The 26,910-nt window shown below is 36.1% G+C and overlaps 1 protein-coding gene across 1 annotated transcript in view; it reads right to left on the reverse strand.

Moving 5' to 3' along the window:
• LOC110453341 (fibrocystin-L-like) overlaps window positions 1–25,330 on the reverse strand; it is a 43,443-nt gene extending 18,113 nt beyond the window's left edge. Inside the window, exons 1-24 of the mRNA XM_021502253.1 lie at window positions 25,291–25,330; window positions 24,676–24,793; window positions 24,052–24,205; window positions 17,305–17,474; window positions 16,565–16,775; window positions 14,787–14,934; window positions 14,321–14,378; window positions 13,862–13,949; window positions 13,646–13,696; window positions 13,439–13,521; window positions 12,123–12,162; window positions 9,897–9,967; window positions 9,543–9,653; window positions 9,348–9,437; window positions 8,760–9,025; window positions 8,469–8,539; window positions 7,554–7,840; window positions 7,009–7,155; window positions 6,345–6,499; window positions 5,761–6,000; window positions 3,746–3,873; window positions 2,957–3,111; window positions 1,681–1,832; window positions 1,406–1,505 (exon numbers count right to left, since the gene is read on the reverse strand). Coding sequence (XP_021357928.1) covers window positions 1,406–1,505; window positions 1,681–1,832; window positions 2,957–3,111; window positions 3,746–3,873; window positions 5,761–6,000; window positions 6,345–6,499; window positions 7,009–7,155; window positions 7,554–7,840; window positions 8,469–8,539; window positions 8,760–9,025; window positions 9,348–9,437; window positions 9,543–9,653; window positions 9,897–9,967; window positions 12,123–12,162; window positions 13,439–13,521; window positions 13,646–13,696; window positions 13,862–13,949; window positions 14,321–14,378; window positions 14,787–14,934; window positions 16,565–16,775; window positions 17,305–17,474; window positions 24,052–24,205; window positions 24,676–24,757 — 3,058 coding nt within the window. The 5' untranslated portion in view covers window positions 24,758–24,793; window positions 25,291–25,330. The remainder of the gene's footprint in view (window positions 1–1,405; window positions 1,506–1,680; window positions 1,833–2,956; window positions 3,112–3,745; window positions 3,874–5,760; window positions 6,001–6,344; window positions 6,500–7,008; window positions 7,156–7,553; window positions 7,841–8,468; window positions 8,540–8,759; window positions 9,026–9,347; window positions 9,438–9,542; window positions 9,654–9,896; window positions 9,968–12,122; window positions 12,163–13,438; window positions 13,522–13,645; window positions 13,697–13,861; window positions 13,950–14,320; window positions 14,379–14,786; window positions 14,935–16,564; window positions 16,776–17,304; window positions 17,475–24,051; window positions 24,206–24,675; window positions 24,794–25,290) is intronic.
• Between the last annotated feature and the right edge of the window lie 1,580 nt (window positions 25,331–26,910).

Raw genomic sequence — 26,910 nt, forward strand, 5'->3', positions numbered from 1 at the left:
TATATAACCACAAAAACAGTGAATTTGAAAATGAATCAGTTTACGTAAGCCTGATCTTGCTGGTACTCTCACCTTTACTTGAAGTTTTCGAGACAATGTTGCGAATGATACAATAGGCTGGGGGCTCTGTGTTTATTAATTAAGCATTGAACTGCTATCAATTGGCATTCATAGGCCATATGAATATCAACTGAAAGCAGTTCAATACTTATATTTACCATTTTTTGGAATTTATTCATCTCATAGAAAAGTCAATTACTCTTGTTATTATTCAGCATTTTGTTCAAATAATGCAAGCATCTTGTATGCTCGTCTTATGAATAGAACGACCATCGCCCAGGGAGGGTCAGTGGTATCCAACGTAACCATTATGACCTCATAATAATGATGACGTCAACAATAGGTCCATGTCATGCATAGCCTATATGAATACCAACTAAATTTGGTAGGGTTTTATAGTGGCAATGCCATACGATGGTACCTATTTGATAAAGATCAAGACTTTCTGTATATTTGCATAGCAATAAATATCTCTTCCCACAAATGTTTGTATTCGATGCATATTCCTTGAACTGATGGTCACTGAATTATTTGAACATGGCTGAGTGGTTATTCACTTTATACAAAGTATACAAGCCTCTTTTAAGATTCGGGGTTTACAAAGATATCGTCTTTTTGTGCATAGCTCAGCTGTTAAATATGATATACTTTGAGTGGTTGGGTTGGACAGAGGATAGCTCACTCGCGTATTACCAAAACGGTCGGGTTTTCGATTACCCGACATGACTTGAAAATGTATTATATTTTAATAATAATTCGAGGTTCTTATATACCGCTTTATCACAACCTTGTTCGTAGGTCGTCTCAAAGCGGTTCACAAATTATTATCCGTGGTTATAGGGCCTTTGCACCCAGCCAATATCTTTCTCAACTCCCTGGGGAACATACAGCCGGTGCTGCCATTTCGGCGCTCACAACTAGCATTCAACAGTTCTAGCACTGCCCAACAACATACTCATTTACAGCTGAGTAGACTGGAACAAGCGGAGTAAAGTATCTTGCTCAAGAATAAACTGCAGTGCCGTGACGTGACTCGAACCCACAACCCTTCGGTCACAAGCCCGGCGTCCTAACACTAGACTACGGTACCTCACGAGGTTATTAGGTTATCTTCCCTACCACTTAGAGTTTTTTTCGGGTTCAATCTCCGGTTTCCTTCCTTATTTACATCCCTGTGCGTTTCCAGCCGGGCCAATAAGAGTGTTTAGTATATGTTGAAAAAACCCAGTATTTGTTGCAAAGTATATACAGTTTATATATTGCCTGATTATCTTTTTGCAGATATGTGCCTGTTAACATTTTACGTTCTTCTTTGTCTAGTTTAAGTCTCAGATTGTCTACTTGCATGTTATTGTCTGCCCTCGCAGTGTCAAATCAAATGTCCCTGATAAAGGAGGTGATGCTTCCACTGTCCTTACTACAGAGATGCTTGTGTCTGGCGGCAACTGTTCCAATCAGGGGAAAATAATTCAATCATCAATGATGCAGCTGATACTAACATTAATGTAATATGCATTGCTAGATATACTTCATTTGATTTTATACAATTTTATAAAATAAAAATAGTGATAAAATTGTTCTTGATAAGAATAAAATTTCCTGCAGGCATGTTGCTTTTACCTGGGTGTTATCGACTGTAAATAACGGAAATCCATGTCCCCCATCGACGGGTGTTAGAGTTACATTGTATCTATTATCGTGCTTTGTCACATGAACATCGGTGATTTTGTAACCATTTGGAGAGCAGATGAGTCGTCTCATATATGCATCCTCTGGAAGGAACACAAATAAATGCAATAAATAAAAAAGATAAATGAAAACATACCGCAATGTCAATACTAAAAAGGCCATTTACTTTTATTTACTTTTTTTGCAACGGTTTATCATGGTATATCGCTTTACCTGAACTGGTGATTTAAGTTTAAAAGTGCAAAATACATTTTAGAATCGGTAACTCCAGTAACTACAGACTGACTTTCCATAGAGTAAATGGAAAATGGGAAGGGCATATGTAAATATGGCAATTTGAAATTGGAATGTTTAGGGTTTAGGAACTTTATGTTACTTTTACGGAAATTAAAATTACTGTGTTTAAGTTAGGAGTGGAGCTATTAAACTTGTCTATATCAGATATACAAATATGTATAAATCTATAACGTTGTCATCCACAAAAAATAAAAAATAAATAGCTTATTTGACCAAATAAGTAAGAATTGCTAGCAGAAGACGACAACATGTACTGAATTGTAGAGTCAATTGTATCTAGTGCTTGTCAGTAATACATTCATATGTCCTTATCATCAATTTTATTCTTTTATTAATTATATTATTGTCAGCAGTGTAAAAACATTTCTACTCTTCTAGGAGTATGCGCGGAAGTGGTGTGCATGTGTGTTGTCGTTTAAATATTGTTTATTTTATGTTGCACTGTATATATGCACAACTGATGAGCTGTAAAGCTTAAAGAAATAAATGAACTTGGAACTTAGAGTGAAGGTGGGGGTGAGATGGTTAGAGGACACGGATGTAGAGGAAGACTTCTGTAATAAAGATGGGGCTATGATGTCAGCTATGAGTTGTTGCTATGACAATAAAACAACCTGAAGTGTTCATGAATCAAATTTCAGCATAACATTCCTGCACATCAGATGAACTACTAATTGAAATACTGAAATTAAAAATAACCAATGTATTTATGACATTTAAGTCAATAGTTACCTCAGTTTTCAGATGCTCAAATTTTCAGTTTCGAGTTTCATGTTCCTAATTAAACACTTTTATTACTTTTCATGTTTTTATGACATGGTACAGAGTTAAACAATATAAAAATGATCAGAGATTCCTTAGAAATATTACTTAGTCTTCATTTGTAAATATTCAATTAGACAAGACTGACCTGTGTCCGATGTTGTAGCTTGCTGTCCGAAATAAACTTCATCTATAAGAACTTCTCCTAAATAGTATATGTTCAAATGTCGCAGAATTATGTTTGTTGCGTCGGGAAATGTCACTTTTATGCTGTTTTGTAAATTGTAGCAGCCATAGTTCCACCTGAGATATAAATATAATGTATCATATTTTGTACATTTGGTATTCAAGAACAGAAAACATTAAATAAATAATACTGTTTCATACAGTAATGTAAACAGTTCGTTATGGATCATTCACCGTTTGTTTATATAAAAGGTACATAATCATATTGTTGTATGTTTAATCTATGACCCGGAATGCTTACGGAATGAAGAACATTGAACATAGAAATATCGATCACAAAACCCATATGCTGTTATGCAATATAGCATTTTCCTTTTTGTCACTTGGTATCCAGGGGTCGTTGCAGGTTGCACAATATTTTATCTTTATTTTAATAATGCAATTTCGTTAATGTTAAACAACATGATCGTATCAATTGTATATATTTAAAAATGCCTTTCACTAGGCAAATAATTATGATTACATATCTGGATGGTAGTTTGTTTTCCGATATAATGAATAAGAGACTACTAGAATTACTGGCATGATATATTATTTCACTGCTATATAATAAAGAGAGTGAAACAATATGAAGCTTGATGCTAATACTTTCTATTTATCAAAATATGGAAAATTTCATAATTCTATTATTGATTAATTATATCATGTGTAAAAAACTTCATCAGACATATATTTAATAACCTCCACATACATTTCCGTATCCATCGGTTTCATCATATCGTCGATATTGACTCCACCGCTTATCCTTCTGCCATCGACTTCAGTATAGTCAAAGTACATATAAACATATTCAAAGAATCCTTTAACTGCTACACAGAACTGTTGAATACAAATATAATTAGCTATTACATAATAATATCTATATGGTGGATTATTCGTTCCGATTCTAATTTGGGAATATTACCACTCATACTACCTTTCGCTGTAGGAGTGGTATATAACCAATTCATGTGATATATAACAAAATAGATTTTTGCGCTAAACAGAAGGGAGGGCAGTTAAAATATCAGTCATTTAACAGGATAGATATTAACAGTGTGTTTATTTATTATTCTATTTTTAATTAATTTATTTCCAAAAAATGATTAATATTGCATTGACTGGGGAATTGTTTAATTTTCGCCTGTTTTGTCCTCTGCAATGGGGACAAATTTATTTTTTCAGCAAAGTGAACATAATAATCAAATATATATAGCGAAACTAATTCTTGGCAAATGCGAAACTAATCGCGGCGTATGTGAAGTTCATTGGCGTAGGAAGATAGTTTGACTATAGTATGCAGTGTTCAAGAGTAAACGCAATTTTGTTGCTAATGCTTTTGTTTTCAAGGTTCGGTTGTATTTAGTTGTTGTCCCGCACTATCCAAATCGTCAATATTTTGGACATAGCAAGGTATAAAGAGATTGTCTAAAAGGACATAATGTAGCATGTTTTGTGTTAATGAACTTGCTCCTGGATGGTACAGTTCCCCTTGAGCATCATAAACGTGAATATTGTTAACGTGTTGCATATAGTGTAGGCGGCCCGCGTAATCAATGTTCTACTTTGCTAAAAAATGATAATGTAGTAAAACTGAGTGTGCTGCAACAAGTCCAGTTGAAATGCCGAAAACGGTCAGTTCTCCTGTGAGAGAATAGACAAACCAAGGACCGTTGCGCCGAGATCTGTCAACATGTTTAGGGAATCGATAGTATGAGGCTGTTTCACTTACTTAAATACAGTTCTTCTTTGTATTTATTATTTACATTGTTGTAAAGAACGGATGGCTATTGAACAATGTGCCGGTAATGCAGTTAACAACGATGAGATATTTGTGTGACTGCAGCATGGGCTTTTGGTTTTTATGCACCACTGCACATATATTGTTATCTAACTTGACAGGTACATTAAGGTAATATATTTGGAAAATCACATGTTTTTCATATCCTAGTACCACAACACTGAATCCATGATATGTATTAGTCAGTTCAGTTTGGCCATTTCAAGCCAGAACATGTTATTGTCAGGAAATAACAACATGATTTTGTTGATAATGATAAATATCGATCAAGGAACAGGAGTGAATGGTTATGACAAGAAATTTGAATACTGATAATTAAAGACATATTTCTAAAACGGAAGGTAATAAATCTAACCAAAATAAACACCTTAACCAGCAATGGTCGCAGGAAATGATCTAGTTCCATGAGTGGATCACGATACTCGTAGCGATGGTTTGTTATTCATCAGGAAGTATTTATGGAGTTAGTTCTACCTCAAAGTATAGATAAATGTGTGGGAAGATATGTTAGATTGTTCCTGACTCAGCTATATTTTTTCCATTTCCTTAATCTTAAAATGTTAATTGCACAACAAATATGACCTACGACAGTCTTGTTTGATTAATTTGTTTTGGTAGAGTTTAAACGGATGATATTTTTCTATTATTTGTATGATATCTAAATTTGCATGTTTTGAAATCAACCAAACGTTGTAAGTTTATTGTTTATTTCTTTTGACATTTGCTAATACGTCCAATTAGTTTTATTACCTGCAACTGTCTATTTTAAAGCTAGTAACTGTCCATTATGTTACCGAATAATTGACTGTTACTGATTAATAATAGACAAGAACAGATACATTTCTTTCTGGGTTATATATTCTACCTTATACTATACTATATATTGTACAATTAGAGCAAAAGATAGGTACATTTACGGTACTTACCATTGGATTTATCGCAAGATCAATACCCTGGTTATTTGAATATGCACTATCGTAGAGCGAGTACGGATTACGTAATATCCAGTTTCCACAAAATGCCTGATACTGATTTGTTCGGTACCCTCTCATAAACAGCGGCAAAGATGCATTATCCTCCATATTGTGATGGATGGCTATTCGTTTTGGATTGGTCCAATAAGTTGGACATCGAGGAATAAAGAGCTTCTCAATGATATCTGAAATCTGAGCAAGTTATTTTGCTAATTGTTAATACGAGTGATATTAAGTAATTTTCAAATCAATCCTGTTCAACATTAGAGACGGCAAGATTACCGTAAATCATCCATATGATAAGCTTAATATAAAGACCTAAACTAAAAATCAGTGTTGAGATTTGTGAATTGCAAATCTTGAAATGAACCATTATCAAACTTTATTTAAGTTTTAGTATCATTATTCAGATCAATAATAACTTAATATTTAGAATATAAATATAAGGATTGAACGGCAATTTTTCAATGTTCATGCTGGTATGAAAGTGAAAATACATATGTTCTTGTACACATCAGGATAAAAATAATATATACCTGTATTTGTGATGCATCGCTGTCAATAAGTGGTGCAGGTATACCTGCCATCATCAGTCCAACTTTTCTGCCACTAGGTGTGCCATCTTTTGTTGTGTTTATCTTCAGTGAAAAGGTACCCGACAATTTCGTCCACTCGATTAAAGGAAAATTACCTGTAAAGGAAGTTATGTACGTATTTACTATTAAATCGATGGTTATGGTAAACAATATTCAGTACGTTTCAATAAACAAATACATATAATTCTATGGTCCGAAAGTTACAGTTACATTTCTGAATTCCCTATCACTGGTACGCAAACTGTAGCTATATATAAGGAACTTCTTTCCAGCACGACTATCGCTATGATATATCATTTTTGAAAAGAAAGAAAAAATACGCATTACGGAATTGTTAAGAACACAATAAGAAAGATTTCCGGAAAAAATAATAATATTGAGTGTGAAAATGAATTGAGGTTTGACCACTATCCGAACTCTTGACCTCCAATCATGAAACAGTCGTTCTTACCATCTGAGCTGCCCGCTTAACGAAAAATACCCTGGTCTAGTGGGGCTACAGCCATATTCGAAAAGAAGTTGAGGGGAAGTTAATGTTACAAACACTACATTGGATTTTTTCCTGTTTAGTCTGCAATCGGACCTGGATCCTTAAATACAATACCTCTCTCCGATACAAAGGTGATTGTGTACTTGAAGCCTTGACCATGCACAGTCCTGTTGACAGTCACGGTTTCGGATTTATCAAATACCGGAAGAGCCTGTAATGCATTCATCATACCGATGGCCGATACTCCGACTGAGATGCTCTCTATAAAGAAGCAATTCAGCTTTTCAAGTCCTTTCAGTAGTTTTTTTTCAGTAAAAAGTAAACTAAATCGAACTCTTTGATTATTACGATAAGTCGAGTTAATTATCATGGTAAGTCGACTTAGTGAGATAATTTTGGCATTTTTTTTTATCTCTACTAAAATCAAATATGCCAACATAGCTTGAAAGTTGTGTAACCGACACATACATTGACCAATTTTGTGAATAGAATGCGCCGCGTAACTAGATTGAAGTTATTAATAATGACTCAACTCGTTCATTGAATGCGTCACGATACATTGTTTTTATATCAAGTTATTTTATTTCTAGTTCTAGCAAATTAATATTCTATTTCAATTTTACAAAAATGTGAGTCAAAAAAAGGACGAAGCATTATACCTGTATACACAGAGTACATCCCGAGACGAAACCTTCCATATGTCGGACTTTTGTCCGAATCTTCCACGATAATTACTTGTTCTTCATAGATGGTCGTTTGGTTGCTGATATTAGGAATTGTTATGGTCTGTTGCTCCTTTTGAATAGTAGAACTGAGTCGTATTTCTTGTTCTTCCTGCTGCACGTTCCCAGCCATATAATGGTTAACTATGCTATCTAAATATCGAACTGCTACATTCACTGCCATTGAACTATTGCTCTGTCTGTAAAACACCTCCATGTAGTAGCTGTAATAACAAAGTGGTATGTAAAGGTTAAGTAATATAAATTAAAAAGTGTGTGTGCATGAATGCAATAATGAAAACATAAGGTATAATTTCCATGGTGACACATCCATAATTATTATAACATGCATATTCAAAAAATCATATCTGTTCCTCGTTACATTTTGTACAAACTGATTTAGCCGTTTAAAATCCAGTTCTACTATTGAGTGACTTTTTTATCATCTATATATATTCAATGTGACTGAAATGACCGCAGGAAAAATAGGAATTTTCCATTCACCAATACTGGGGAGAGTAATAAAACAACTATGAGTTTCAATATTAACTTGAAAACCGTTCTAAAACTATGACTGCCATTTAGCTAGCCTTTAGGCTGTCGGCCCTTAGAATTAGTAGAACTTTGGCCAGAAAACTGTTGGTAACATTACGCTAGACAATATTTTTTTCGAACGTCTACTGCTGACGTACAGTTTTGTGAAGTAAATATATAACAGTCACGTTGTGTAAACATGTTGAAAATGTATGTCAGTGTATATTGTTACAGAATATGTTTCGTTTGTTAGAAAAGAGAGCAAAATCTTATTTCATGATATGATAAATACCGAATCAACATTTCAATAATACTTACCTTTGATTTGAATACAGTAACATTTTACTGGTTGTGTAGGTTCCTTTCACATCTTTACTTGTAATTAATTGCTATAACAAAAATTGCATATATACCTCATATTTCCCTGTTTGATACTGAATCGGTTAAAAAAATAATTTACAAATGTACATATATTGTACTAATTCCAGTTGAAGACAAACACGTTTAAAATGCACTCATAATGAAAAATTATAATTCAGCGAAAAATAACATCCTCATTTGTTTTCCAGCTTCGAAGAAAACATACAAGATATACAAAGGATAACGTACCAAATTTTCTTCATCTGTACTTAAGTATAGCTGGGCTCCCTCAGTTGAGTTTAGGACTAACTGGTATTCACCATCAAAAGGGGGCATGAAAAATCCTTTCATTCTGTTGACATATTTGTTTGAAATCCCTATTCCAGGGATTTGTGTTGCATCAGCGAACATTACTTGATAATCAGGAAAACTCTCGTTCAGAGACTCTATTATTTCGAGATTATCCATATCAGCCAATGTTTCGTTCCAGGACTCAACGATGATGCCTCTGTTTCCTAAATTATTCAACAAATACAATTCAAATTAACATGGCGTTCTCTTTTCGTCGTTACAAAGTTAAAATGTAATCGACCAGATGTGCCCATAATATTAATTCGTGTTTTTGCAGCTTTGACGGGCAATTTAATCAAAGTCTTTTCAGGAAATGCCATACATGGTTCGTATATGTGCATTTGAGCTTTTACATTTTTTCTTTTATAAAAATAATTAGTGCATGAAACGCTCTATTACATTCTAACTTTTGTGTGTTAAACAATGTATTTTTATTTAATGTGAAATCAATCTAATCAATAAATTTAAAAATCAAACATTACTTACCAGGATACAGCTTCATTACTGCGTTTGGTATCCGGCTCGTCCGACAGATAACAGTGGTTTCATTGACATGTATCACGTGACATTCCGTACCTAAACAGATCATCAGTATTATTTATAATAACATCCATATAAATTGAAATCTACATGATAACAAATTTGAACATATTTGAACAAATCATATTTATATTTACACACCTTGAACTTTGACAACAGCGTTCGATAGAGTCCCGTCAGAAAACATCCCCTTTATAGTTAACAATGTTCCGCCTTCAGTACTACCGGATGACGGAGAAATGTTATCAATTTCTGAAATAAAATAAGTTTTTTTTTATATAAAATGCTTACATGAACAACCAGATACTTAAATGTGAACAGTACATGCATCGAATCAATAGTTTTTACAAATATCAAACAATTAATTTCGAAATTTACTCACTGCCCAATGTTTAAAGTTTCTGTTTTTACAATAAACAAATATATTGCATTCTCGATACATACATTCGTAGTGTTGCCACTCAAGTCACTTCTATTTTCTGAATTAAAACATACCCGCATAACTCTGGAACATGAAAATTTGCCCATTACGGGAAACTGTGTAGAGATCCAAATTGGCCCTCGACCTAGAAATGTAATCAGCAATAAATCATCTATCTTTATAAAAAAATGGATTCTTACATTTTCAACCTTGTGTACTTTAACTTATCACATATAATTGTTTACAGATGAATACTAGTGGCGTATGTACCCATCTTCCATGACTTGGAGCGATTTTAATGATTGATCACACAATGTTTTCCCATGATCGTAATTTACCACGCACTAAAACACTTGGTTTCGTAATAAATATGACGGAATTCTAAATTAATTCCGTTCTGTTTTTAAGTTGTTATTGTTGATAAATTCAATGTTACTAATGTTAAAAACTTTAAAAAGACAGGAGCAGTCTACACGGTAAAATTTGTGAGCATGAATTAGTGAACAGGTAGGCGATTACATACACATAGAGAAACAAAAACAACAGAAAACGAACACTAAAAACAATAAACCAAGCAAATTCGTGGAATTTATATCCCCCGCTTGCAGACATATTGTAGGTAAACATTATTGAGGTTAGGTTTAAACATGTGAGTATCTATCTGTTGAGACATAATGTATAGCTTGCAACTCGAAGAATAAAAGGCTTATACCTCAGTAACTAACCGTAAATATGCACAAATCACATCGGTTGGTAAACTAAGCATGAGTCGGATGTGCATCCGGAATTTGGTTGAAATGTCTGCACAATATATACAGCAATTATCACACGAAAACCAGAGAGTGCCTGAGTTGGGTGGAAAGACAGAGAAACAAAACATTTTTATCAACTTTGAAGGAACTTTGCTAATTTTTGCTAGAGTTATTAAGCGAAAACTGCAGAACATGACGTTTTTCGTTAAGCAAGGGGCCATAACTCCGCCAAATGAAATCCGATTAAAGTGGTTGTCAAACTTGGCCGAGCCCTTAGTGCGAGGAACTATGTTACTTAGTTTGAGGACTATCGGGTAATATTTGCGAGGGGCCATATCTCCGCCAAAGAAAGTTCGCTTTAAGTGGTCATCACACTTGTGCGAGACCTTTAAGGCATTTAACCCTGGTACCAAGTTTGAATAAAATTGGTTAACATTTGTTGCAGTTATTGCATGAAAACTGCCGATAATGACGTTTTCGTTATTCAAGTTGCCATAACTCCGCCAAATAAATTCCGCTGAAAGTGGAGTTGGAATTTGGCCGAGCCCTTAAGGCATTTAACCCTGTTACCAAGTTTGAAGAAAATCTGTTAAAATGTGTTGCAGTTATTGCACGGAAACGAAGCGTGACAGACAGACAGACAGACGGACAAACCCAAACTAATATTCCCCGGTTCGGTAAAAAAAACCTAAAAACTAAAAAAAAGAATAAACAAGCACCATCATCAGCAAGTTTACTATTACCTCTAAAAAAGTCTGCGTTCTCAAACTGTTACAGGTGTTTATTAAAAATGAGAATGCGGATTGACCCCTTACGAACATCACCAAAGTAACAATGTCAACTTTTTAAACATTCAAATGCCTCGATGTTGGTAAGAAAAGTTAACATTATGCATTCAGTATCAATATTTAAACATTAGATAATTTGTGTATAGCTGTCCTATATTTTAATAGTATTATTCGGCCATTACAACAGAAAAAGCTGTTGTAATGGCGGCGATACAATAACTTGTTTCGACAGATAAAGGGATAATATTTCACTTGTGGTGGCCTCCCAGACCCTACGGCCACCAGTCGAACCTCAAACAGAGATTAGAAAACATCAAACTTAAAGAATTTTGATGGTGTTGGGCAGGTCACAGAATCCATAACCTTCCTCAATTTGGCAAACGCTTAACACAGGTATATTATTGTAAACGAGGTATTTCGGAAAGAACAAGGTAGGTAGGAATTAGAGAGAAAAGCAATGATCTAAAGTATCCCATTCATCAGAGTTTTGCACTAGTATTCACCTCTTACAAATCATGCAAAGGTGTGAATAAAGATACGTTTTAGACAGCTATCAGAAAACGATGAACATTAACGACGATCCTTTTCAAATGCTAGAAATAATATGTATTTCCTTTGACTTTGCCGCAAAATTTGGTCGATTTGTACACGGCAATATCATCAAAGACGTCAAGTAAGTATCAAGCTGACGAACTGATTAGATTATATACTGTATACATCACGTTTATCTGGCATTTTTAAGGTAATGAATTGAACTTACCTCCCTTGAACGGATAAAGTGAAGCTGACATTGAAATTTCCTACAAAAGAGAACAATTACAAATAATGTATATATTTGTATAATATTTTCAATATGTACGAGTAATGGTAAACACTTGAGAGAACTTTGCCTGATTTAATACATACACATGATTAAAATAACACTTGTTCACGACGAAGGGTTAGATTAACTCATCCCGGATCATCACGTTCAACAAATATTGCCTTCTCCGACAATCCAAATAGTGTGATTCAAACATGGATGTGTACATATAATGTTATATTTTAAGTCAGACAAATATGTTGGTTCCCACTCTAACAGGAAAACGGGTGCGGATTTTTGGAGTACACTCGAATGTGTCTTTGTTTGGTTTCAGAAGTTTTTTTTTATTTATAATGATAGTAATAATTGGAGGTTCTTATATACCGCTTTATCACAACCTAGTTCGTAGGTCGTCTCAAAGCGATTCACAAATTATTATCCGTGGTTATAGTGCCTTTGCAACTAGCCAGTACATTTCCCAACTCCCTGGGGAGCATACAGCCGGAGCTGCCATTTCGGCGCTAACAGCTAGCACTCAACAATTCTAGCACTACCCAGCCACGTACTCATTTACAGCTGAGTAGACTGGAACAAGCGGAGTAAAGTATCTTGCTCAAGGATACAACACATTGCCGTGCCGTGAATGATTTGAGTATCTATATTTGGTGTGGGTTTTTTTTTTTTTTTTTTTTTTTAATACACGGTCAGTGAATATTTATTCATTTCTCATAAACACTAAATAACTTTGTACAAAACACAGCATTGCGCAAAAATTTCATCGCCAAGCAACTTCAACCAATCAGTTAGAACTACAAATACTATGCCAGACATTGCGGTATATGATGTCATTTTTTTTTTTTTTTAAGGTTATACGATAAAACGTAAAAAAAATGTCCACTGCGAAAATAGCCAAAATTGTATTATACACTTACTTAATTTGCAGGCAGAGCTTCACACACAATGATATCATGGGGGCAGTGGATGCAACATTCCAAAGACGCGATGGTTTTTTTTTATTTTTTTTTTATTTCTTTTTATTATATTTTCAAAATTTTATGACATACACATATATATAAATATACATACAATGTACATGAGCGTCTAGAATCGCCTTTAAATAATGTATATACTGTTCATTTGTTTATATTTGGTGCTTAATTATCGGAAAGAAATATTTTAAGATCGAAATGCAAAACGTTGTAAGATGATCGCTAAATTGGCATTTATAGTATTTTGATTTAAAGAATATATGCTGAAAAATGCATACAACTTACCTATTTTTGATCCCTGTTCACTCAACCTGCAGGCCATGAAACCATGGTCACTTTCTCCGTTGTTTTCCAATGCGATCCCATAGCTATGAAAAAGCGAACAGTCTTTAACACATATCAATAAATTGTTATTACTCATGCAAATATCATTACATTGTTTGTTGGGAATTTTTATATAATCTATAGATAAAACACAGCATATTTACTCACGTTTGTCCATCTGGAGACTTCAAATCACACATATCACCACCTGCCATTACTCTGAAAGTTACGAGAGCAATTCAAATGACATCTTTCAAACAATAAGAAATTTACTTAATTAGTCTATAAAGTCATATTCTAAGTGACGCTTTTCTACCAATTTAATTAAATTAGCAATCAAGAAATATGTGATTACAGGTAAATAATCAAAATGTTTTAACCTACCTTGCAATTTCCTCTTCTCGCCCATTTGTGCTGGCATTTAAACCATATTTAGAGGTGAATATCAGTCCTTTCAGGGTCAGTAATGTTCCTGAATTAAGTCGGAACAATCTATGTAGTTCTAATAGATTTTGCATGAAAATATGTATTGCATTTATTATACAAAGGGAGACCCCTACTTATTACCAAACAAGTACATTCTAAAATGTCGGTGCTTCCTTAGATACGACAGCCGGAAGAGATAGTCACAGGGGAAAATCTCAAAACCAGATATTTTTTAACTTTTTATTCTCACTTGAAAGCTTTTTAACTTGCACTGTCAGCTTTAAGCTTGAATTTGAAAAAAAGTTTTTTACGTATATGGTTTGATATCGGCAATCATTACATAATCAACACATAATGAGTCGAATTGATTATTTCAAAATGTGTTATAGTTAATAAAAACAAAACCGAAAAACATACCAGGCGGTCCTGTTGAGGGGATGATCTCTTCGATGGTTGGTGTAGAATACAAATTTGGCTTAAATACAAATTAAGACATTATACTTAGTCAGACTGTATCAATAAGCAAACAAAAACTGTTTAAGGCATGTTACGTACATTGAAGTGGTAAACGCTATGGGTTTACGAAAATGTCATGTCATTCGTTTGGTTGCTTATTTTTATCCATCATGTAATTAGATCCCCAAAACAAAGTTTGGGGACTAATTGTTCTTTGACAATCATGAACTTAATATAGTCGTTGTACATATTTCAACTTTGCCGGCTACTTAAGGTAATTAGATAGTTTGTGTTGTAAGAGTCAACCAATTAGAATTTAGGAGATCACTAATGCAGCTCATGTTCGACCTTGCCCCGAACATTAGTATGAAACAACGATGTAATTTATTGATAAAAATATGCGTGTCAACTGTCCAAACGAAAATACCTGGAAGTAACAATTGTTATGGTAGTAACCGCATAATGAAGGTATATCAACTCCATCCACAGTAACCTGGACAGTGAAGTAGTAGTAGTAGTAGTAGTTGTAGTTGTAGTTGTTGTAGTATTTGTAGTAGTCCTGTGGCATACCGGGTCTGGATGAAAACAAAATATAAAACAATATAAGAATGTTCATCACAAGATAAGTCTCCTTACTGAATTTAGCTAACCCAATGTCTTTTTTCTGGAAACTGAAAACAGGAATACTCAAAAATAGCTACATATCAAGGAAAGGTTATTATTGATTATCATATAATGATATGTATGCGCCATATCCGCCCGACACGCGCCATGTTTGTTCAACTTCCGGTTCAACACTTTTCAGTGAAATTATACCTCAAACTGGGAGTGAACACATTACATATCCATCTGTATTTACTATTCTGTTTGTTGCGTTTTATTTAAGGTCGGAAGTGAGTATAGTAAAGCTCATGAAATATCCAATGTCTGTGTGTTTCAATTGGTATTGCGTGTATGTGTTGTGTCATACGGCGGTATATGATTAACATGGTTACTATATGACAGTTTCGTATCCTACTGCCAAGCCCCCGACTCATATCAGCCCTAGGGGTCGGAGGCCCGAAGCTCGGACTGATACGGAGTAGGATATTGAAACGGTCATATGAGGACACTAAATAACGTCAAGTGTTGCAATAGAAGTAAGATCGATTCATTCCCTTCTCAGATTATTCAGTGTTTGAGTCCTCGCAGATGTGAAGCCGGTGAGCAGTGTAGGTATTGGATCACTCAGGTCCTGGAATTGGGGCACTCAGGTCCTGGTATTGGGTCACTCAGGTCCTGTTATTCGGTCACTCAGGTCCTGGTATTAGGTCACTCAGGTTCTCATTAAAGTGGATCTTACTGAGAGATATGAACTTAGACTTGATTGCATTTCACTCCCTCACACAACAGGTTAAGCAGAGGACACCGTTACAGTTGTAGTTCATGCTTATTTATTTTAACCCGTTAACCAATTAAATTTTTTTATGATAGCTCAGACCTTCTATCATCCATTATTGTTCCTAATCATGTGACTTTTTGGCGTATGAATTTGAGTTTCCAGATCATTCGAGTCGCAAGGTTAAATTAATCCATATTATAAGCAACACTGCGGCGACACTATATATTTCAATTGTTTGAAGACAAACAGTGATTTGGACTTGGTGAAACAACTGTTTCGACCTTCATGATCAAACATTTATAGGTAACAAAGATCAAAGGATTTACACAGAATGACAGGATTTTAATGGGAGGCGATATTGCTCTAGTCGGTCTGTCGTCATTTCTCTGCGAAAACCTCCTGCAATTCCTTGCATTTATTAAATCTTCATACATTTATTGAGTTTTAAATTGGAGGTAAGGATTACTGATACTTCAAATAGAAAATCGGTTCCCTGATAATAACTCCTGATTCAGTGGGTCAACCAAGCTCAAACGGTAATTTGCATCCGCTTATGTTTCTATGCAGGAACTGATTGATAAAACAATCCTTGTTTTATGCAGACCTCTTAACTTTCTCCTCATTTCTGCCAGTATAAAAACGTTTTTAAACTGATCGGCTGTGGCCCACAAAAAGCATTAAATTGGATACCCCACCTTACCGTTTGTAGTACCACTGTGATAATTTAATCTTAAACTGTATTTAACATAAACCTTATACCTGATAGGCCCCTTTTACGTGATGTTAGAATAAAACGTTTTTATGTTGTTGAAACTATTACTTACGTAAGGCAGATTATTTTGGATGTCGATGTTTTTTGAACGATTACGTCACACGAAAAGAGGAAATGATCATTCACTAGATACACCTTGTTACCAAGGTGTTCCGTTCCGGGAAAGTGGTTGAAGTTGTTACGGGAAAATCCTACTCCTTCAATGGTGAGTGTTGTTCCTCCTTGTAAACTGCCAGAATTCGGCGACACAAGGGAAACATAACCTTAAAATCAATGAGGATTATCAACAAACCAATATAAAAAATACAAAATCGTCAATTAAGATACTTGATCAATCTTATATGATATCATACAATTAATATGAAAAAATTGTTTGACATCACAGCCGTTGTCACGGTTAATTTTCTCCCATCATTATTTGACTTCGTGCAAATCAGTTATCACGTCGTCTTACGTGCAAATCTATTATCATCGTTTTTCTTCTACCGGTGACATTATTTTGCAGTATGCAAAATCTGTTATCATAGTTAAACTTCGTGTTTCATTTTTTAAATTGATGTATTATTTCCTGCATAGAAAGGTGATTAAGCGGGATTTGCAAAATATTCCACACGTAAAGAATATGATATTGATCAATGTAAAAACAATCGCATTTATAGTAAATAGATCTTTTAAAAAGAAAATTGCCTCATAACAGTGTTCTCATTTAGCCAATATGAAAAAAAACCATGAAATATTTATTTTTTCCTATATTGGAAAATGCAGGTTGTAAGGTTATCAATGTTTAATTACCTGTGCAGATAACAGATAGGTCATAGTGATGGTCACAGTTGTGGTTGCCCCAGCCATTGAATACACATTTGTCTAAGGAGATCTCGGTCCCTGTGCATCTAACATTGTTCATCCAAATCGGTCCCGTGCCGGCTCCGAAATATGCATATGGCTTGATGTGCCTCACATCGCTAACGCAACGGGGGAAAAGATAATAACGCGTAAGTCCAATGCAAAATGGCACACAGTACAAAAAAAACAGGTTTAAGGGGCCATTACGCTCACATGGGTTTAAGTGACAATTATTTTTCTATTCATTTTCTTCATGGATTTGCTGTTTCGCAACTACTGATGACATACAGAGACGGTTTTGAATGGCCACTTCGATGAGTCAATTTACTGAAATATCATTAGCGGAATATGGTAGCATACCATATTGCCAAGACAGTTGATATCAACAACGATATCACCAGAGTTGCCTTGAAAAAATGTCTAACAAAAGAGAAGTTAAGAGAAAAAATAAAAAAGTTATCTAGCATTCAACAAATAAATTTAAGAGACACAGTTGTCATATCACTATGTTCTAATGTACGATTTACCATCGTTTTACTACTGTTAACCATTTTGACAATTGGCTACAGGTAAATATTTATATAAATGTGTCCGCAACCATATACCACTCGGGTTAATATACAGTTGTGGGATCGCACAAAGTTACACGATGTGCGATGTGCCCGCCCACGGTGTGAACACGATGTGCGCACCGTGTACGAATGATAACAATCTGGACGATAATTGCTTGCGCACATTTATGCGCAATATGGACAAACGCTGTGCGATAACAATTGTGGTTGGTGTAAATTGTGGAATGACTTATAGTCCGGGAGCTAGAAGGGTCCACCGTGCATCCCCCCACAAACATNCCCCCCCATAAACCTCCGAACCAATATTTTACTGAAGCCCCATGACGCCCTGATCACGAATATAAATGTTAACATTGCGTAAGTTGGGACGAACTTCCGATTATGACGTCATCAAGATGGCCACCAAAGTGAAATTTACCCAAAATGTGATTTTTTTTTTCATAAAATCGTTATTTTTCGATCAAATTTAACAAATAAATGAGGTATCAAAATGACCGCAATAGAATAACAAACACATCCAGTAACAAAACAAACTACTATAAACATATTTATTTCTAAAAAAATGAATTTATATCGATTTTGAGGTCAAAATTGAACATTTTCACAAAATAATTGTCATTATTTTTTGGTCAAATTTCTTCCATGGGTCTATTCACACTGCTCATGGTATTACGATGCAGTACATTGAATGAAACCCAGAGCAAGAGGGGGCTACTCGTCCTGACATCCTGGCCGTCAGCAGAAGTGTAGCGCGTTCTCTGAAAACAGATCAAGTCGTGAATCTTCCTGAATGCTATGTGACACAACGAAAGAGTCCTTCCCTCACAATCTAATTTTTGACATGCCCTGGAGGTGAAGAAGCCCTAAAACGCGCCATGAGACGCAATTGTGTTTGGGTTCTCATTCGCATGATGCGTACAGCCTCACAGGACGTACCTGGTTGGACAGGCTTCACATCCTTAACTGGTATGCCACCAACAAATCTCACCACCATTGACTATTACCCAGTCATCACCCAACCCATCACCGATTATAAGAACGTGCAAGAATGTCTGAGATATGCTGAAGAGGCCACACATGAAGTAAACCAGCAGTATGTCATAACAACCTTCGACTTGAGAGTCTGCATGAAGGCATATCCATTGCTTTGGAACAACCCTAAACAGTATGAGAAGCATATTGTTTTGATTGGTACCTTCCGCCTCGTGTGTGCTTATCTGAAGATGGTGAGGAAGAGGATGGATTGCTCTGGTTTGTCTGACATCCTACTTGAAGCAGGACTGATTGCCTCTGGTTCATTGCAAGAAGTGATATCCGGAAAGCACTATGACAGGGCGATGCACTGCCATAAGACCATGCTGGGGTGATTCGAAGGTTGTTATTGGGGCAATACATGGCTCACCAAGATGAGCAGGAACTGCTCTCTTCCATCCAAGCAGACTCGATGAAGAAGTTGGATGATTTGTTACAATCGCTCACAAAAACCAAATTGGACGCAGCATTAGATGACGATGCATTCAGTAACTACATCCGGGGTTACCTGTAGTATAGAGTGGAGGTCAGTGAAGGCAGTCACGGAAAAACTGCCCAACTTTGGGCTTTCTACATGAGTCATATATGGCTAGTACTCTCTCTCGTAAAGGCAGTGAAGCACAATGACTTCCTTGCATATGCACACTGTTTGCATCTCATGACAGACATATTTTTTGCATTCGGTAGTCAGAACTACGCCCGATATCTCACATACTTCTCCATCTTCCTCGCTAACATTGAGGTATCTCATCCCAGAGCCACTGATTTGATCAAGAGGGGAGCCATGAGAGTGGCTCGTTCCTTCATACCCGGAAACCGCTGTGCCGTCGACAAAACTATGGAGGAAACCTTAATGAGACATGCCAAATCTCATGGTGGCGCTGGTGGGGATGGTTTTGGTGTTTCAGGGGTTCTCAGCAACCATGATGCATACCAAAGATGGGTGCGAACAACACACGCGAGTCCCAGTATGTCAACACGACACTGAACATGGCTGACATGCTGACAGCCAGCCAAAGTGGACCTGCAGAGATCCTGAAAAGTGAGAAATGCGTACGAAAGGCAAAGGAGGCAGTTGAAAGCTTCATCAATCCATTTATAGTTGACGACCAAGACAAACTTATCAGTCTTTCATCTGGAGCTGCAGTCACTGATATTATAGCAACTGATGTTCTGGGCGCAGAAAAGTCAGGAAAAGAGACACAGAAAGCTTTCATAAAAGACAGGCTGGAGAAGAATGAAAACTTCTTTAAACCAGTAAAGCGGATGAATCTGAGAATGCTTGGTGACATGAACAAAAAGATGAAAGTAACAACGGCAACAAGGCAATATTGCCTTCCAACTATTTGTGAAATCCCAAAGTCAGGGCTTGCAGTTGGACATGAAGAGGCTGATGACGTACCCGCTGACCCCTGTCCCATACAGCATTGGAACAGCAGATGGATTTCTGGCAAAGACAGATAAATCTAAATCTTTCCAGTATCTGACCAAAGAGTGTGAGGATGCACCGGTTCCATCGGCTGAGTCAACACTTGTGGTCTATGATGGTAATGCCTACTTTTACTACCTCAAGGAGATACCAGCCAATTTCAGCTTGATCTACAACAAGATTTTTGGCATGATGTCAACGACAACAGATGCGGTGTTCAGCACAGATATGTATACTCCCAATTCTGTCAAATCCATGGAACGTGAGAGAAGGGGCTGTAGTGAGAAGCTCATTGTAAAGGGGCAAGCATAAAGAAACCTCCTGATTGGAAGCAGTTCCTGTCAAATGATGACAACAAGACAACATTCATCAATCTCCTCTGAAAGACGTGGAGTAATCATTCATATGCCAATAAGCTCCTTGGAAGAAAAGTCATTATCATATGTGAAGGAGCTGCATACCAGCTGACGTCTGAAGATGGGCAAAGCACAGCGAAGATGGAGATCGAAACTCTACGCTCATCCCAAGAGGAAACAGATTCCAGAGTAGTTCTGTACTGCATGTATGGAAAGGACAAGGGATACGAGTACATCCGGATCAAAAGTCCGGACAGCGATGTATTCTTCATCCTACTGCACTACGCCCTCACATTGCCAAATGTAGTGATTCTATTTGACACTGGCACTGGAAATAAGCAGCGACTGATCAACATAATCGAACTGGCAGAGGGCTATACGCAGAACCACTGCACAGCACTCATGTGTCTCCATGCATACACTAGATGTGACACTACCAGCGCATTCAAAAGAATAGGAAAGATCAAGCCACTAAAAACTCTCCAGAAAACTCCAAAGTTTGCTGCTGTACTCTGCAAGTTGGGGGAAACTTGGGACATAAGACCTCCTTGATGAACTGGAGAAATTCACGTGTGCCATATATTGTCGTGCTAGAGTGAACAAGGTTAATGAGCTGCGATACATCCGCATACAGGAGCTGTGTGCCAAATAAGACCAACCCCACCCTTCAAAGAATGTGGACCTGGGATCACTTCCAACATGCAGAAGAAGTCTGGAGCAGCACGTAAGACGTGTCAACTATCAGGTTGGAATCTGGGAGAGGGCCCACATTGCTGACCCAGATATTCCAGATGTGAAGGTTGACCATGGATGGGAGGTCAAGGATGGAAAGCTGGAGCCACTGTGGTACACAGGAGATGTTCTGCCACAGGAGCTCATCGACATCGCTGGCGAACCACTGGAGTCTGACGACGATGTGGATTCAGATGACTCGGAAACTGTATACCAGCTGACAGATGGGCTAGATCAGTTTAGTGTACAAAGCAGTGGTGAAGGCACAGACAGTGATCTGGATTGACAATATGTACCCTCGAATGACATGAACTCTGTCTTTGTTAGATATTTAGACAAACAGAAACGGCAATTATTGTTGATATGACTGTTGATATTTGAACAGTTGTGATACACAGGATATAAACAAAATAGCGTGTGGTTATTCAGCTCAATAGTGTGAATAAAACATTTCTAAATCATGACTAAGGTAGTTTGCTTTCTGGAAAAGATCTGACCAAAAATAATGACAATTATTTTGTGAAAAATTGAAATTTTGACCTCAAAATCGACATTAATTCATTTTTGTTGGAAATGAATCTATTCATAGTAGTTTGTTTTGTTAACAGATCTGTTTGTTATTCTATTGCGGTCATTTTGATACCTCATTTGTTAAATTTGATTGAAAAATAACGATTTTATAATTTCACAATGGCGGCCATCTTGATGACGTCATAACCGGAAGTTCGTCCCAACTAACGCAATGTAAACATTTATATTTATGACCAGGGCGTCATGGGGCTTCAGAAAAATATTGGTTCGGAGGTTTGTGTAAGTGTGTGTGTAAGTGTGTGTGTGTGTGTGGGGGGGGGGGGGGGGGGGGGGCTGGATGTTGCTAAATTTAGAAATGGTGTCTCCGTTGTTTGTTTAATGACCAAAATCGACACATGTTCAATAACAACACACATACGGACACGGTCTCATATACAGGTAAACATAGCCACTTTGTACGTGTACTTGGACCGTAGTTTTCCTCGCCCGGGGCATTAACGTAACTTGTGGAGGTGGGAAAATCCAGGTGAAGGGGAGCTATAGACCAAAACGAATGCAATTAAAAAAATACCTAATGTCCAGTTGTTCTTTCATAACGGTCATACAGTTACACATATCAGATTTCTCTGGTTGACACAGGCCATGTAGTTAATCTCCGGTCACCCATCAAAATTTTATTTACCTGATCTGTTACCTGTTGAACACGTATTGTAAGATTAAACATAATCTTAAATATTGTGGTGGGAAATTAATATATACAGTGTACCTTATTTCATGCGAGCTTTCCGGATTTTTTTCATTCCGTAATATTGATCAACCAATTGTACCAAATCGCACGTTTGTGCGGAGAAAAGCGAACGACGGGGCGAACGATTGTGAAATCGCACAGCTATTTGGGGTGCGTTGTGCGGTCACATAACTGTAAAATCAATTTGGCGTCAATGTTTGATGCATTTAAACGTACAGTGTATACTAAAAGTTTTAGCCTTCTGGGAGAATCGATGAATGCGATATTTTGAGAACTGTAATTAAAACGACTTGTTTTCGTTTACAAAAGATCCATCAATACTTTATACTTAGATTAAACGTTTAATATCAACAAATATATGACATACCTGAATGTTGCGATCACTACTGAGACTAAAGTTCTGCCATACTTCGGACACATGCCTTTAGCAGCAATTAATATATCCCTGATAGTAGTTAAAAAGGAGAAAGAACAAGACTGTTCAAAATTTAGACGCTCACAACTCGAAAATCTGACAGAACCATGAAAGAGACCATCTTCCTCAAATTAACTCACACGGACTAGTGTCTAAACTTATGAATACTACCTCATCGAGCTCCATTGCCTCCTAATAATCAGTGGTCTATGACTTGCTACTGAGGTCACGTATCCGATATCTTATAGGATTTAAGGTAAAACATGGCGAAACCATAGTTGTGGTGGAAATATTTCTATGATATAATATACATGTATTTAACCAAAGCTACAAAAATTTGAAACTAAGACACTGAACACTAAAGCCCATATTCACGAAACCGTTCTCATGCTCAAGGATGTATTCTGTGCTCAAACCTACTTCCTTGTAACTCCCTTATATCATGTGACACGATCAAAACGTCAGGTATAAATACTGAAAATGGTATATGGCTGTAAGTCTCGGTAAATCTCTTCCAAATCAATGACAAAAAGGTGATTTTTTTTATTAATTAATCATCAGATCTTTAAATTGCGCTTGAGCATATAATTTGAGTTTGGGCATCTGAACGGTTTCATGGATTCGGGCCCAGGACACCGATCTGTTCAAATTTAGAGTCATTAACTGTTGTTGAAACACATAGAAAAGATTTAATTGTTAACAGATGACGTACGATGGACGACGACGGAGACAAATAGCAAACGTAATACATTACTGAGCTAAACACCGGAAATTGCAAAAAAAATAAATAAAAAATACTGACAATACCTTGCAATGCATATTTCCAGTATAGAACCATATCCAGCCTTATAAATATCTTTAGTGTATTATTTACAACATACCTAGTGGAACCTAGCTGTTTACAGACGACATCAGCGATGTAATTGTTAGCATAGTTGTAATCACACACTGTCCCCCACACGCCGTCATGGTTCACCTCCAAGCGACCTGCATACTTTGAAGTACCCCCCACAAGTCGAACAGGAGTAGCCTGGTCTGTAAATAGAAAATAAGGACAAGAGAAAAACCGGTAATGCATCTAGTATATCGACATTGTTTATGAACTTGTCAACTTTACATTACGTCAATGTAATGAAAAGAAACTGATATGCCTTTCAGTTACATGTATCTTGCTTAAAACATACCTAACAATTTATCAGCTCATGTGAATTTCAATTGAAATGTTATTAGAAACAACAAGTTACAGTTATTCGTTTTTATCTAATTTAGAAAAAAAACTAGTTTTTTTTATTGTGAAAGTTCATGTGATTATTTGTATATACAATTTTACAGAACTTTTGAAGTCCTTTTCACAAGGAAAAGGGTTAATGACCAACCCCTCGAAAATAGACCGGTTTAGCATAAACCTTTTGCATCGGCCAGTTGGCCGAAATCGTAAATATGAGCTTTTATAGCATTGCATTTAAGTATCCTGTGTACATGGTGAAATGGTATTCCGTACTTACTTGAAGCGTCTACGTTACAGAACAGGGCATTTGACACGATCAACAGTATTGCAAATATTCTCCTTGTCCATGGTGGCTTCATACTTTGCGGTTCGGGTGCAGCACACAGCCTGTTATTCTTTTAAACAATTCTTATTATATAAGCTTACTGGTAAATTAATCAACCAATCAAGGATATTGCAGATGAGGTGGGCTTTTAAATTGACAGATTTCAACCCCCCCCCTAAAATTAGTTTCTGCAATCTCTTATCCTGAGAAGTCTTGATTTATAAAATCCTCGAGATGATATTTATAGCGTATAACATTTGTTTTAAATTCGGTGTAAATAATGAACACTTATAGGCTATCCAAATGTTTACTTAGAACATTGCGTAAATGATGGTGGTGTTCAAAAATGATATAAAGCCACTTAAATGACAAAACCTGAAATTGTATATCAACTAATGTTTGTTACGATTTTGAATAACATCTTTGCTCATATATAAGAACCGTGACAACGATGTTTAAGCTAGCCAGGATACTTTAAAGTACCATCACACTGGTAAAATAGTACCATGACACGAAAACGCAAGAAACCCTATCCAGTCACGTTATCTCGACATCGTGCCAACAAACCTTTTCCACAACACATTAAAACTTGAACGTCAAGCAGTGAGCAGAATGGACCGGGTTCAAAGTCTTTGGTTTGGCTGAATCAGGAAAAGGAACCCATAACGGTATCGCAAGGCTGAAGGCTCAACACCAATGTCGTTTCAGGTTAGGAAACAAGAACGAATTTAGAAAAAACAGAAAAATATACAAATCAGAAGTGTTGCAACGGGTATTTTTGAATACCTCAATAAACAACACAACAGTAAAATACTCTGCTTGGGTTTTCATATTAGTTGCCTCTTACAAGCATGTAGTGGGTAATAGCAAGTATAGTCTTTTAGTAATCCCAAGCCTGCAGCGGTGATCCTGTTTCCAACTAGGATTGACACCATTATAGTATTTAGGTATAGACATTTGCTATTTCAGTGAACTTAAAATCAGAAATTAAGATAGAAATAAGGATTGTCGATATCTTTTTGATTATTAACATCTTCGTCACTTTGGTCAGCAGGCATAATTATACAACAAGTAACTCATCAGAATAATGTCAAATTGACAAAAAAGTGAAAATATCAAGGATGGTTATATAAAACAATAGGCTTAAAAGACAAAAGAGCATAACAATACTATCATTTCATTTACCATTAATATGCTTCTGATTCACAAAATGCCCACACGCCTGGTAAAATAACTTTTTGTCTGTGATTTTCATTCAAATGTTTGAACATTGGTTGTTTAAACACTTTTGTAGTAGAACAAAGTGCTAAAAATTAGAGTTATTAGATTCACAATTTATTCTCCATTCTCATCGATTAAATTATAACCACGCGGGAGTCGTTGATTTGTGATATTGACTTCTTCATGCTTTTATTTTCTATAAACAAGTCAATATTGGCTTTATGACGACCCTTCAATTGTATTGTCCTAAAGCTCACTGCCACATGCAGCACTTTTCTAATGATGATGTTCGTGACGTTCCCTTTTGTTTGAAGATCAAAAACATAATTTCCTGTCTTATATAACAATAACAGACAACTCTATTAAGATAAATATGAGGTTTAATGGAGTTGAAAAGTTATGTAGACCTCGACTATATATCGGTCAATAAATCCTAGCCCTGATTGGAGGAGCGACGTCATGGAACGAATCTGTAAATCTGCTACAGACCTCGTTCTTTGAAAAGGAAAGTGTTACAGAATTATCTCATCAAATTCTTAATTATGTGATGCTATTGATGATGTCGATTGTGCAAATCATACTTACTTGAAATTAAATATCACATGTATTGAATCCGAAATCGTGTATGCTATTTTGTCTTTGAAGTCCTTCACTCTGTCATGCCAACACGGTTCATATCATCCATGTGTTTATGACATGAACATTGATTTATCTCATTGTAAAATGTCATATGATAAAACATCTGTTAACTTCAGTTTCAGTTTTGGTCTATCCCTGATTTACGGACCTTTTATTGTAGGTTAATATAACCAGATATGGACCTATGGACCTAAACGAAAGTCCTTACTAGATAATCAATATATATTAGAGCCATGGTTTGGTTTGGTTTAGTATTCTTTAACGTCCTATCAACATCTATGGTCATTTAAGGACAGCCTTCCCTGTGTGCAAAATGCATGCGTGTAG

Source organism: Mizuhopecten yessoensis, unplaced genomic scaffold, assembly GCF_002113885.1.
Source record: "Mizuhopecten yessoensis strain PY_sf001 unplaced genomic scaffold, ASM211388v2 scaffold7281, whole genome shotgun sequence".
NCBI classification, from domain to species: domain Eukaryota; kingdom Metazoa; phylum Mollusca; class Bivalvia; order Pectinida; family Pectinidae; genus Mizuhopecten; species Mizuhopecten yessoensis.